Source organism: Bidens hawaiensis, unplaced genomic scaffold, assembly GCF_021521415.1.
Source record: "Bidens hawaiensis isolate Kalapana, Puna unplaced genomic scaffold, B.hawaiensis_p1.1 tig00029000_1, whole genome shotgun sequence".
NCBI classification, from domain to species: domain Eukaryota; kingdom Viridiplantae; phylum Streptophyta; class Magnoliopsida; order Asterales; family Asteraceae; genus Bidens; species Bidens hawaiensis.
The window spans coordinates 2,803-15,891 of NW_027505140.1; the positions used below are offsets into that span (position 1 = coordinate 2,803).

Consider the following 13,089-nt stretch of genomic DNA (forward strand, 5'->3'; position numbering starts at 1 on the left):
AATTGTAAAATTTTGTTTATCATTATTAATATCATATGAATCTATAACGTATGTTATCATGTATATTACTAAATCTAACTTTTTTATTGTTTTTAACTATTCGTGTATAACACGGGCTCTCTCCTATTTATTGCATTATATTATGTCTAGAAATAGAATATATAATATGGTATAATATAAAGAGAAATATATTTTGACATTTAGTATCAACGGATTCGGGCTTAAGAGAATAAAATTTGTTAGGAATCATAATATGCACCAATTTGGATATTATGTTTATTCCTTATTTCCTTTCAAAATTTATGGATACTTTATTTTATTTTTGGTTTAGATATATTATTGTAATTGTGTTAACTTGTCATCAATATGAATCATAATGTTAACAAACAATATCATAAGCGTGGAGTGCACATCTATACTAAGTTTATTACTATCTTAGGCATTAGAACCTTATTGGTTATCACTTATTAGGATTGAAGCCCCTAATCAGTGGGCGTCTAAAGGGGGCAACGCGCTCTGTGGTGTTAAAGCTAAAGGGCCAGAGCCATCGGTTTCAACTTGGAAAATTTTTGTTTCGTTAAAATTTCATTAGACTTTTTGGAATTTCATATGTGAAAATTTGTTGTTAAAATCGTGCATAAATTGTTTTTAAAGCAATCTTAATTTCAAATTAGTAACTGTCGAAGACAGATTCTGGCCCTAACCATGCAAATACGACTTCATGGTCATCTGGTCATTCTTTCTGGTCGCCGGGTTACAAAATTCACACAACACACACATACTTTTTCTTGTCAATATTTCAAGTTTTATCCGATCGAGAATTTTGGATGAACCACTAAATTATCTTGACCTTAAAGTGTATTTCACGACTCTCACATTATCCAAGTGTTATGTCTTACAAGTTCTTTTACACTTTTTATAAGAAGGTCACAACCAACGGCGGTTTGTCATTTATCAAATTTGCTCACCTCTTTACATCGTAGTAACTTATAGGCAATGTCAAAGCAAATGAGCGAATGATATTAAATATTATAGAAAGTAAAAGAACATGGGCAAAAGTAAACATGGGCAACAGTATTTTTAGTGTGTTGCTTATGCATATAGGTGGGAATATTATATGCACTAAAGATGTTAGGTAAGGCACATTTAAAGAGTGTATCTTCAAAGGATATCAAATGCACATTTGGTGTATGAAGAGGTAGGTCCCAGCAGGGCTCAGTTGGTCCCGCATGACTCACCTTCAACAGGGATGTCTGCGCAAAGACCATCTACTCCCGCAGGACCCACCATGCTCAGAGAAGCCTACGCGCAGTATGCAAGCTGCATACGCAGGGAAAAGCCTCCCAATGGTAAAGTAACCCGCCTGTTCCCGCAGTTGCGGATACAAGCCATCAGGGAAGGCTACCCGCACAGCATAGCTACACGCATAAGGCTTAACACTTACAAATATTCAGTGTCACCTGAAAGAATGAGCAAAGGCGGGAGGGGGAAAACTCCCGCCAAAATGGGCCAGTCCGTATGATGGAGGATCTTTTGCGTGATACCTGACGAGGTAAAGACAAAAGATCTGACCAAGAATGCGACAGCTCACTGACAGCAGCGTGGCAGACAGCACGCCACAGCACTGTGACCAATAGCCGCCGCCTGCCCACCAACTCCTGCCAGACCACGTGCCTAGCCTGCAGTTGGTAGAAGACGAAGAGTGCACGGCACGCCTGCTCTGTGTCAGCCGCTACCTATCCACCACTCACAGGTAGGGCACGTGCATAGGTTACAGTTGGTAGCGTGTTGGGCCGGCTAAACCCCTTGGAAACCCACCTTCGGCTATAAAAGACAGCAAATGGTATTATCATTTCATCATCTACTATCTCGTATAACTTACTTGATAATTGCTCTAATAGTATTCATATACTTTTATATTTAAAGAGCAATATAGACTGATTCTCACGCCGGAGGGTGGTCACAAGGAGGAACCCCCCCCCCTTCTCAGTGACGAGCTCACGGTGTCTGTTTTGCAGGTTCCCTGAAGTACAACTTACTCTGCTGGACCTAACCTTCGAGGGAAACATTACTTAGCCCCCAGATTACCCATAATCTGCCCGGGGTCACTTAGTGTTTCTTCATTGGCGCCATCCGTGCATAAAGCTAGAACTACATCTTTCTCCAGTTTTTCAAAACTTCCAAGATGACTAGAGAAATTCCGGTAACCACAACCCCAGCCACTGGGGTAAACACCGGCAACACAATGTTTACAAACACTACCCCAGCCACCCAAGCTGGGGCAAGTGAAGTACATTTTACGAACACTACCCCAGTCACTCATGTAGGGGCAAGTGGAGTAAATATTCCACTGGGATTCACTGATGCCCAGCTGGAAAAACGAACTCGAGCCCCTCGCCAAACACTTGATCAAGTGAAGGCATGGGCCGAGGCACGTCAAAGAGAATTTCAGGCTGAGTTGGACGAACGCTTGCGTTCAGTCCAACAAGCTGAGGAATTCGGTAGTACTCGCCAGCACCTCAACATGAGTAGTGAGTACGAGTACTCAGACGACGAGAGGGAAGACTCCGACACCGACGCGAACCCTCGCCATAGGGCGAAAGGGAAGCGTAAGGAAACGGATCCCCAGCCAAAAAGGAATTTTGGGGAAGCATTCCAACCAGTCACGGAAAAAAGCTCGCGTGACTTCTCCAAGGCCTTTAAAGATTTTAGCATATGAGAGAATGAAAGGTAGAATAAATGTAATTGGGTTGGTGAGAAGTCATCCAACTATTATTGTATTTCTTATTCATTACTTGTATGGATGTTCGTTATTCAGCTTCAAACTAAGTAAACCGAAATTTTAATTAAACCGAAGCAAGTTAATTTCAAACGGTGTTACATATTCAGTTTTCGGTCGAAACCAAATAGTGTTTTCTTTATATGTGTTCGGTTTCAAAAATCTGAATTCAGTTCAAACCGAATAAGCAAAATATCGTATAATTAATTATTTATGCTTGTCTTTTAGCCCAATACAACTACAATGATTATAACATTAGCCAAATCCTATTTAGTCATACCTAATTCAAATACTATCATAGAAGAACATATTCAATGCAATCCATCGAAAACCTCACCACATTCGAATTTGGTTTTGTTCAATACACTTCAAGAACCGAATCGATAAACACCTCCGTTAACTATTCCGGCTTTCAAATCACAGGTAAAAGTAAGCATCAAAACAGGTAAAAAGTAAAAGTAATATAACTATTTGTGCATTAGAGAAAAGGTAAGGGGTGAAAACCCAACAGTTTGAAATTCTTTCTATAAAATGAACCTGGACTCTTTGCGCCTCTCATTCATCCACCAAACCGTACCATTTCCACACTCCGGACAAATTCACCGCCGGAGGCAATCAGTAACGACAATGATCACCGTCGACGTGGACACATTGACGTCAGATTTCCTCCGGAAGTCCGGCGGCGTAGCGTTAATTGACGGAGGACTTGCGACGGAGCTTGAACGGTACGGCGCCGACCTTAACGATCCACTCTGGAGCGCTAAATGTCTCCTCACTTCTACTCACCTTATTCGTCAGGTATAATAATATTGAATATTATTATTACATGAATTTTATACGTACCGTATGTACTCTGTTTTTAGGTTTCCGTTACGTTTATTATTTGAAACGTATAAGCTTGTTGTTGTGATTCATGTTAATAACTGTAATCTGTTTATTATTATAGCTACTATTGTGTTATGTATTTTGTGCACTCTGTATATTAATATTCATGATTTGAGGAGGTAGAAAGGCATAATTAGCAACACTAAATCGGTTAGACCTTAGTAGCCAAATGTTTACAGAATCGGAACCAGTAGTCGGTCAGGCTGGATAGGATATAGGAACCGGATGATGTCCTAAATAATATAAAAGTTAAAACTATATAATATACACCAGTCACACACTTTATGTTTTGGTGTGAATTTGCAAATTTTTAATAAAATATTAAAACTTAATACAGAATACCGAGTAATAAATGATCCGTAAATGGTCCGGTTAACTGGCTCACTGGCAAAAAGATAACCGGACAGTTCGAATGGGAAAGGTTAAAAAGCTTAAGCAGACCAGTTCCATGGCTGGTTCCCGGACCAACCAATCCGGTCATGAAAACAGTGCTGGCAGCAAACTGAAATAGTTAATAATCAATCAGTCATTTGCATAGTGTACTCATTTGTGTTGAGACTGTAGGCACACCTTGATTATCTTGAAGCTGGTGCAGATATAATAATCACGGTATCTTACCAGGTAACAGAGCTGCATTTCATATTTTTATATGCATTTATCTGTCTGTCTCCTTTAATGTTATATAATTTTACAGGCCACAATTCAAGGGTTTGAGGCTAAAGGCTATTCTGCAGAAGTTGGTGAGTCTATGCTTAGAAAGAGTGTAGAGATTGCATGTGAAGCAAGGGATTTATATCTCCAAAGATGCCATGAATCTTCTGTTGATTGTACTGGTGATGGTAGGATTTTCAAAACTCGTCCCATTTTAGTTGCTGCATCCGTAGGGAGTTATGGGGCTTATCTGCATGGGCTCGACGTGCACTTGTATGGTCTGGAGAGGCTTACTTATCTTATAGTTTAGCGGCTATATCTATCTTTGGTTTCATTGCTTGTTGTTTTGTCTGGTTCAATAATACGGCTTATCCTAGTGAGTTTTATGGACCCACTGGACCAGAAGCTTCTCAAGCTCAAGCATTTACTTTTCTAGTTAGAGACCAACGTCTTGGAGCTAACGTGGGATCCGCTCAAGGGCCTACCGGTTTAGGTAAATATTTAATGCGTTCCCCGACCGGAGAAGTCATTTTTGGAGGAGAAACTATGCGTTTTTGGGATTTGCGTGCTCCTTGGTTAGAACCTCTAAGGGGTCCAAATGGGTTGGACTTGAGTCGGCTCTGAATACAGGTAACTTGGCGTTACGTGTTAAATAATAAATGGTGTTATTTGGCATCATTGGAACTCTTTTTTTGTATACATTTGCATAAGGTCGTTCACAAACTGACAAAACCGTCCAAACCAAAGCAAGTCGGCAACAAACAAGGACATGCTCATTTTCTTAACAAACGAACACAAACAAGAAACCCCCCTGTTTAATTGTTTGTGTTATCGGTTGTTTAATTAAGTTGTACGAGCAAAGCAGACCGTGAACACCCTTATGGTTTTCATCAAAAGATGTCAAATTTTGGTTGCTTTTTATTTCAAAAAAATGTCAAATTTTAGTTCAAATTAACTTTTGAAGTATCTTTGCATTAAATTGATCTATTTTAAAAATTACCTTACAAAAAAATTGATTTACTTACACAAATTTTAACTGTGGTTATTTCTGTCTTTTTACAGTGGGGACTGTGGTGATGCAATGAATTTGGAATTCTTGAAAAATTTTCACAGAAGAAGGGTCCAGGTTTTAGCTGAATCTGGTGCTGATTTGATAGCATTTGAAACAATTCCAAATAAGCTAGAAGCACAAGTCAGCAGAATCTTTATCTATTTGGCTTTTTTAGTTTTTTAATAACAAAATTCAAAAGCTTTGTGTTTTTGAACAGGCATTTTGTGAGCTTCTTGAAGAAGGCATTAATATTCCTGCATGGTTTGCATTTAATTCCAAAGATGGTGTGAATGTGGTGAGTGGTGATTCTTTATCCGAATGTGCTGCAATTGCTGATTCATGCAAGAAAGTGGTTTCTGTAGGAATCAACTGCACCCCTCCTAGATTCATTGGTGGTTTGATTTCCACAATAAAAAAGGTATTGCTTTTTTTATTCTTTATTCAGTTCTGGTTTGATAGCATTAAAGAATATTCTTGTCTTTTTTAAATGACAAAAGATTCCCACTTTTTTGATGCCATAAAACAAACTGGTGTAAACCAGTCAAGCCAAGTCTGAGTCATTTTACTTAAGTGAGCTCGAGCTCAGAAAAATAAGCTCATTGCGAGCTAATCAGGACCCCAAATTTGTGGATTGATAGCATACATATATAGTTTTTGAAGCTCAAGTCCGGTTCATTTATTATTTCAGTTATTTTTATCTATATACTTATTATGATTATATATGTATTTTATTATGTTAATTAAATTTTATTATATTTATATGAATGAGTTGACTTCTAAGGGGTCAAATTGGTAAAATAAAAATAATTAAAATGTAAACCAGCCAAAACTCGTCCAGTGTGTACTTTTGATGAAAATCTCCTGAATCATTTTATACAAAAAAATTAAATTAGTATTGCTATAATATAGTTTTTCTAAAACATAATTTTTTTATAAAGGAATGGATAAAGAGCGTCTCAAGTCACAGCCCAACTAAATTATTCATCTTGATCCGACCCGCTTGACCCGTTACTTAACCCACAGACCCATCCATCGTGTCACCTTTACCAAATCCCACAATATGATAATCCTTGACTGGGTCTTGAGAATCTTATTTTCTTTTTTTTTTATAGGATACATAGTTACTTTAATCTAATATGTTAGTAATCTTAGAGTCTGGTGTCTTGTGCAGGTGACAAATAAACCAATCCTTATATATCCTAACAGTGGTGAAAGTTATGATGCTCTACTAAAACAATGGGTGGTAAGTACTTCTTCCATTAAATCTCATATATAGTTTCAAGTAAAATTTTTTATCGATATGTAAAACTATTTGACATGTTTCCCTTCTAGATTATTTATTATAAACCCATTCAGAACCAAATCAATTGTTTTTGGAATCCAGATTTTGTTTCCAACAAATTCTTCAAACCAAACAAGTATAGGAATAGGTCTTAGATTCCGTTACCATTGAATTTCAGAGAACCAAACACACTCTTACGATTTTTTTTAAACATTTGTTATAGCAAAACACTGGAGTTCTAGAAGAGGATTTTGTTTCGTATGTGAACACATGGTGTGGGATGGGTGCATCACTTGTTGGAGGATGCTGTAGAACTACACCTGACACGATTAGAGCCATTCACAAAATTCTTCCCAGCAGATCGGTTTCTACACCTATCGTTGAAGCTCTTCAGAGCGAGTCGGGGCGTGTGATGATCAAAACCGCATAGAGGTTTCAGTTTGGATAATATCGTGATGTCAACTTATACGTTACCTGTTGTTTTAACTTCCTTAAGGTCATCTTCTAGTGCAAGCTGTGTTTTACAATATTTTATTGGTTAACAGAGTAGTAACAGGGGTTTGTGAGCTTTCCTGGCTACTAGATTGTTATCAAATAACTTATATGCTACTTATGGCTCTATATGGTTCTTGCTATGCTAAAATCAACTTCAAGTTGGTCAAGTAAATGTGCGTCTTTTTTAAAATGATTATTATGATGTCAATGATCAAAATTAAATAACCACACTATGGTTTGCAAAGTAATTGTCAATAGACAGTCATGGAATTAAAATTAAGTCATTTTTTTGGTTGAGTTAATCAGGTTTCGGGTATCTTAGAAGAAAAAACCAACTTGATTAACAACAAAACTACTTATATATATAGCTACAATATCATAATCTATTAAGTAGATATACCATGGTTGACAAAACCATACTCCATTAACAGTGGAGTCAAACGGAATATGCCATAATCGGATTTGAACTCGATTGAACCTACCAATCGATCAAATAGAATATATGATAGCCGAAATCGTTATTGAATTAAATTATTAATTGATCACATAATATACCATAATCGAACTTGATTGAACCTACTAACGGTATCAGGTTTTAAAACAAAACATTTATTCGAGTTGACCAGAGTTATTCGGGTTGTCCTCTTTAAATAAGAGCTTATTGCCTTCTTGCTTGCAACCCAACCTTCTTTTACAACTTTGAAACATATATAAATCCTATTAAACACATTACTTCCATCTAGCATACCATTCTCTTCCTGTTTTACATAACTCCCACGATTGGATCTCAAAATCTCATGTGTATGATCTCATATTCTCAACAGGGGCAGATCTAAGTAGAGGTGCACAAAAAACCCGGACCCGAAAAAATACCCGGAACCGGTTTTTTTAATACCCGGGTTTTTGATACCCGAACCCGGACCGACCCTACCCGTAGGGTACGGATAGGGTATGCATTTCAGGACCAAAACCCGTACCTGGAACCAGACCCGATTTACACCCGGTAATACCCGAAAACCGGAACCGAGTTTTTCAAATACCCGATTTATATCTGAAATCACCCGAAAATACCTGAAAAATACATAAAAAATACCCGAAAATACCCCTAAAAAGTGCAACATCTTAAAAAATCCAATCTATACCCAAAAAATACCCGGGAAAAAGCCCCAAAAAACCCGAAAAAAACCTGAAAATAGGGTTTATTCAAAACCAGGAAATAGGGTATTCAAATACCCGGTTTTTGAATACCCGGTTCTATACCCAACCCGAACCCGATGCACAGGGTATGGTTTTTAGAGACAATACTCGGACCCGAACCCGACCCGGGTATTGCCAATACCCGATTTTTCAACACCCGGTCATACCCGAACCCTGTTCCATACCTGAACTCGGGTATTTGAAAAACCCGATTTGTGCACCTCTGGATCTAAGTACACCCGTGGGGTTCATGTCGAGTTTCTAAATTATAGTATAACACTTAGCGCTGTAAGCGGACCGTACTGAACAGGACGTTACCTTGCCAGTGTTCATCCGTTAACTTTTGTCGGATAAACGAACGGTTCACGAACACTCTACCGAATGAAAAATCGGGTATGTGTCCGTCCATAAGGAGTTGAATTTGTCCGTGTCCGTTCGTTAGTATTGTAATTGGACGCTAACAGACACTAATAGACAACCGAACACTAACGAACACTAATGGACAAACAAACACTAATGGACATTAATGAACGCTAACGGACAAACAAACATAAGCATATCAAAATACTTAACATAAACACTAATGAACATTGCCAGATGATATTCAAAAATACTTAACATAGTAACCAAACACATAATCATATCAAAATAGTGTGTTAATTTTCAAAATTCACAAATTTCTAGTGTTTCACGAGAAACAAGTTTAATATTCTTCATTCTTCAAGGAATTCAACATACACAATGATATTAAACGGACGTTCACGAACCCTATCGAACAAATGCTCCCTTTTTTTTTAAAAAAAAAATTGTAATTATTTATTTTACATGTAAAGTGGGGTTTTAATATCCTTTTAGGGCGAGTTCGTTTCATGGACTTTTTTTAAAATATTTGGAATTGGAATTGTAATGGAATGGAATGGAATGTTTGAGAATCCCTATCATGTGTTTGGTTGGTTAATATGTATTGAAATTGGAATCTTCTTCATTCTCGGTTTTTTTTTGAAGAACTAGGGAAAAGGCAGAAACGTTTTATTTTTTTTACATTTTTCGTTTTTGATTTATATTTTGAGTTATGATTTTTTAATTAATTTTTTTGGAGGGGTTTTACAATAAAAACCCCCTCCAAAAAAAATTCAAAAAAATTAATTAAAAAATCATAACACAAAATATAAATCAAAAACGAAAAATGTAAAAAAAATAAAACGTTTCCGCCTTTTCCCTCGTTCTTCAAAAAAAAAAAACCGACCCGAAACCCGTTTTGACCCATTCCGACCGGACCCGTTCTGATCCGAACCTTTTGACCCTAACCCGTTTCGACCCAAACCAACCCATTTACCACCCCTAGTACTTTTTCGTAACACTCCTTATAAAATATGGGATTTTGATGGCATCCCTCTCACTCTTTCGTTTAATAAACAAACATATTAGAATCCCTCCAACCTTTCAACACCGCCGTTGTCTCGTCTCCATCTAACACATACATCTGGTCGTCTAATAACAGTCCACGGTTTGTTCAATACTCTCACTTACACTTAATTTTGTTAATTGAAAGCTAGAAATATATATATCAAAGTATAGAATCCCATAGACCAATTGGATATCTCAATTACTTTACTTAATTTCATGAATCTGTAAGCTGTAATAGCCTCCTTTTACGCAATTTAATTGTGACACTAAAAAGAGCATTCGAAGTGATTAATTTGTAGCACAAACCAATTGAACATGTTAATACTGTTGTATTGTAGCAAATCATACACATATATATGGATACCGAAGCCAACGGAGAAAACACGTCTTTGGTTCTTATAAAGAAAGGCGCTGAAGCGGTAACTTAATTTGTTAGCATACTTTATTCAAATTAACATCTCAGATTTGCCATTCACAACTGATAGATATTTATCTAGTTAATGTTTTTTTCAGAGAGTTTTCTAGTCTAGAAAGTCAATTGTTAAGGAACGCTTCTCTAAGAAGTACAAGCACCCGACTCTAGACTCGAAGCTCACACTCAAGCGCTTAAATGCGGTTTGTTGACCGATAACTGTTATCACTCCTTTTGATATTTATGCTGTAAATAATAACATCATAGTTATGTTTTTTGTTATTCTGTTATTTATAGGAAGCTAGGTGTATGACGAAGGCTAGACGGCTTGGAGTTCATACTCCTGTGCTTTATGCAGTAGACCCCGTATCTCATACACTCACTTTTGAGTATGTTGAAGGTCCCTCTATCAAAGATGTATTTCTTGATTTTGGAATTAAAGGGGTTGTCGAGGAAAAGATGGATGATATCGCCTTGCAAATTGGGGATACGATTGGAAAGTTACATGATGGTGGGGTCGTTCATGGGGATTTGACCACGTCAAATATGTTATGGCGCACTGACCCTAACCAACTGGTATGCTTTTGTTAATTTTATCAAGTATGGACAGTATACGAACCGTGCGATTAGTGAATCGTGCGGTGAGAAGTTTGTTTATGTTCATTTGTTTAATAAATGAATGACAATGAACAAAGTTTTTTGTTCATTTGGTTAAATAAACGAACACGAACTCATGTCTTGTTTAAGTTCTTTTGTTCACATTCGTTAACGGGTATTTAAAATTTTTTAGACGAATTGCAATTTAGTCTACTTTTATTAATTTTTTAGGCCCAACACATTAGTTATGTTCATTCATCAACGTTTAGCTTTGTTTGTTCGTGAACTGTTTGTTTATGCTTTTAACGAACGAGCATGAACAAGAAAACCCTGTTCGTTTAACTGTTTGTGTTCAATCATTGGTTTGGTTAAAGTTAAAACGAACTAACACGAACATGTTCTGTTGGTGTTTGTTCGTGAACAGTTCATTTTTTTACTTTTAAAGAAGAAACATAAACAAACATGAATACGCTCATTTTTTTTACGAACAAACAAGAACAAGAAAACCTTGTTCGTTTAAATGTTTGTGTTCGATCGTTTGTTCAATTAAAGTTATAGAACGAACATGGGCATGCTCCATTTGTGTTTTCTCATTTCGTTTACAACTTATATTAGATTTTTTTTTCTTATTGTATCTTTGGGAATATATTTTCAGGTGTTGATTGATTTTGGTTTGAGCTTTGTATCAACACTTCCAGAAGATAAAGCTGTAGATTTATATGTACTTGAACGGGCCTTGTTGTCGATGCATTCTTCTTGCGGGAATGTGGTAAGTCTGTACTTTACTAAAACGCGCTTTACGTGCAGAGACACGTTAATTGGTATTAATTGAGATGATCTTGATTTATTTTGTTGGACAGATGGATAAGATACTTGCAGCATATAGGAAGTCTTCAAAGCAATGGTCAGCCACATTTAACAAACTTGGTCATGGTATATTTTTTATATGAATGTGTTTATTTAGGTTATGGTTTATCTCAAATTTGTCAAGTTAAAATATGTAAGCTAGAAAAATTCTGAAATATTAATTTTTTATAATCACATCTAACACATTCATTGTTTATTAACCTGTATCAGTGAGACTACGGGGTAGAAAACGAACCATGATTGGATAAAGTCACACCGGCAAACTCACCATATTGTCCGTCGGTATGTGCTAAGTTTCTTAAGATTGCATCTATCTATGCTGATGATAAATACATTGTGATAATGTTATTCAGACGATGCATTGAAAACCATAGAATGTTACATTAGCCATCATTTTAGGTTAAGTTGTTCTTCAGTTTGTGTGATTATAGACAAAATGTTATTGATCCTAGTTTATGTATTTTAATAATAATATACCTTTATTAAATAAGGTAATCAACCGTGACAAATTATAAAGTTAGATTATAAAGGTAATGTGGGTTTGCCTTTTAAAACTAATTTACATGTTTCTTTTTTATTATTCATTTTATTTTGAAGGTTGTCTAAAAGTTTTGGGGTTATTTATAATGATTTTATTAGTTTCAGAGGGCGCTTGGGATTTCCTTACTTTAATTCCAAAAGTAGTTTTTTGCCAAAAGCGTTTACTGACTTGTTACTTATTCTGAAATGAATTTTTAAAAATATTTTTTTTTAAAGGGTTTGGCTTAGCTTATTTATGTAAAATGAGCTTCATCATCATCATCATCATCATCGTACTCAGTATATCCCACCAATAGCAATGCTATGGTAGGGTCTGAGGAGGGTAAGATGTAGACAGCCTTACCTCTATCCCATAGGGATAGAGAGGCTGCTTCCGGTGAGACCCCCGGCTCGATAGTAGTTTTGCATCAAGCCTTGGACATAAGGCACATAGCACTCAATCATCGGGACACCGGCTGATCGGTGCATGTGCCCTTGTCTTTCGGCTATCAACGCCACCACATGATGCCTGATTAACCTTCCGCCACTTTTAACGTTATTTTCACGAGATTAGTAAAATAACGTCAAAATTAGTGCAATTTATGTAAAATGAGCTTATTTATGTAAAATGACGGAAAGGACATTCTTAAATATTTAAAATCATTTACTACTTTTACATATAATATTATATACTTAATAATTTTTTTGGACAAACTATAATTTAAAAAAAAAAGTGCAAAATATATAATGTAAATTTATTTTTTACAAATTTGATAATTTCTTGATTAGACCATATAATATTATTATGTACGTACAAGTTGTAAGTAATTCATAAAAAAAGTACCAAAATGATATCATATTACATTGATCTCTTAGATTCTATTATATCTTGTGCAACAATCTCTTGTATCAATGCTGCATGCAAATCATCTTATGTGGGATTCTAG

The 13,089-nt window shown here is 36.2% G+C and overlaps 2 protein-coding genes across 2 annotated transcripts; both read left to right on the forward strand.

The window, feature by feature from the left end:
- The first annotated feature begins 3,388 nt into the window (after positions 1 to 3,388).
- On the forward strand, positions 3,389 to 7,084 carry LOC143611005 (homocysteine S-methyltransferase 2-like). Its single transcript, XM_077085335.1, has 8 exons — positions 3,389 to 3,577; positions 4,229 to 4,285; positions 4,359 to 4,593; positions 4,930 to 4,945; positions 5,378 to 5,507; positions 5,584 to 5,784; positions 6,538 to 6,609; positions 6,872 to 7,084. Exons 1-8 carry the CDS (start codon positions 3,407 to 3,409, stop codon positions 7,076 to 7,078), a joined length of 1,089 nt encoding a protein of 362 aa, XP_076941450.1. The 5' UTR covers positions 3,389 to 3,406; the 3' UTR covers positions 7,079 to 7,084.
- A 3,197-nt stretch (positions 7,085 to 10,281) lies between these two features.
- Positions 10,282 to 11,883, forward strand: LOC143611009 (uncharacterized). Its single transcript, XM_077085340.1, has 5 exons — positions 10,282 to 10,362; positions 10,457 to 10,735; positions 11,412 to 11,525; positions 11,617 to 11,689; positions 11,834 to 11,883. The coding sequence occupies exons 2-5, from the start codon at positions 10,469 to 10,471 to the stop codon at positions 11,869 to 11,871; spliced, it is 492 nt and encodes a 163-aa protein (XP_076941455.1). The 5' UTR covers positions 10,282 to 10,362; positions 10,457 to 10,468; the 3' UTR covers positions 11,872 to 11,883.
- Positions 11,884 to 13,089: the final 1,206 nt, after the last annotated feature.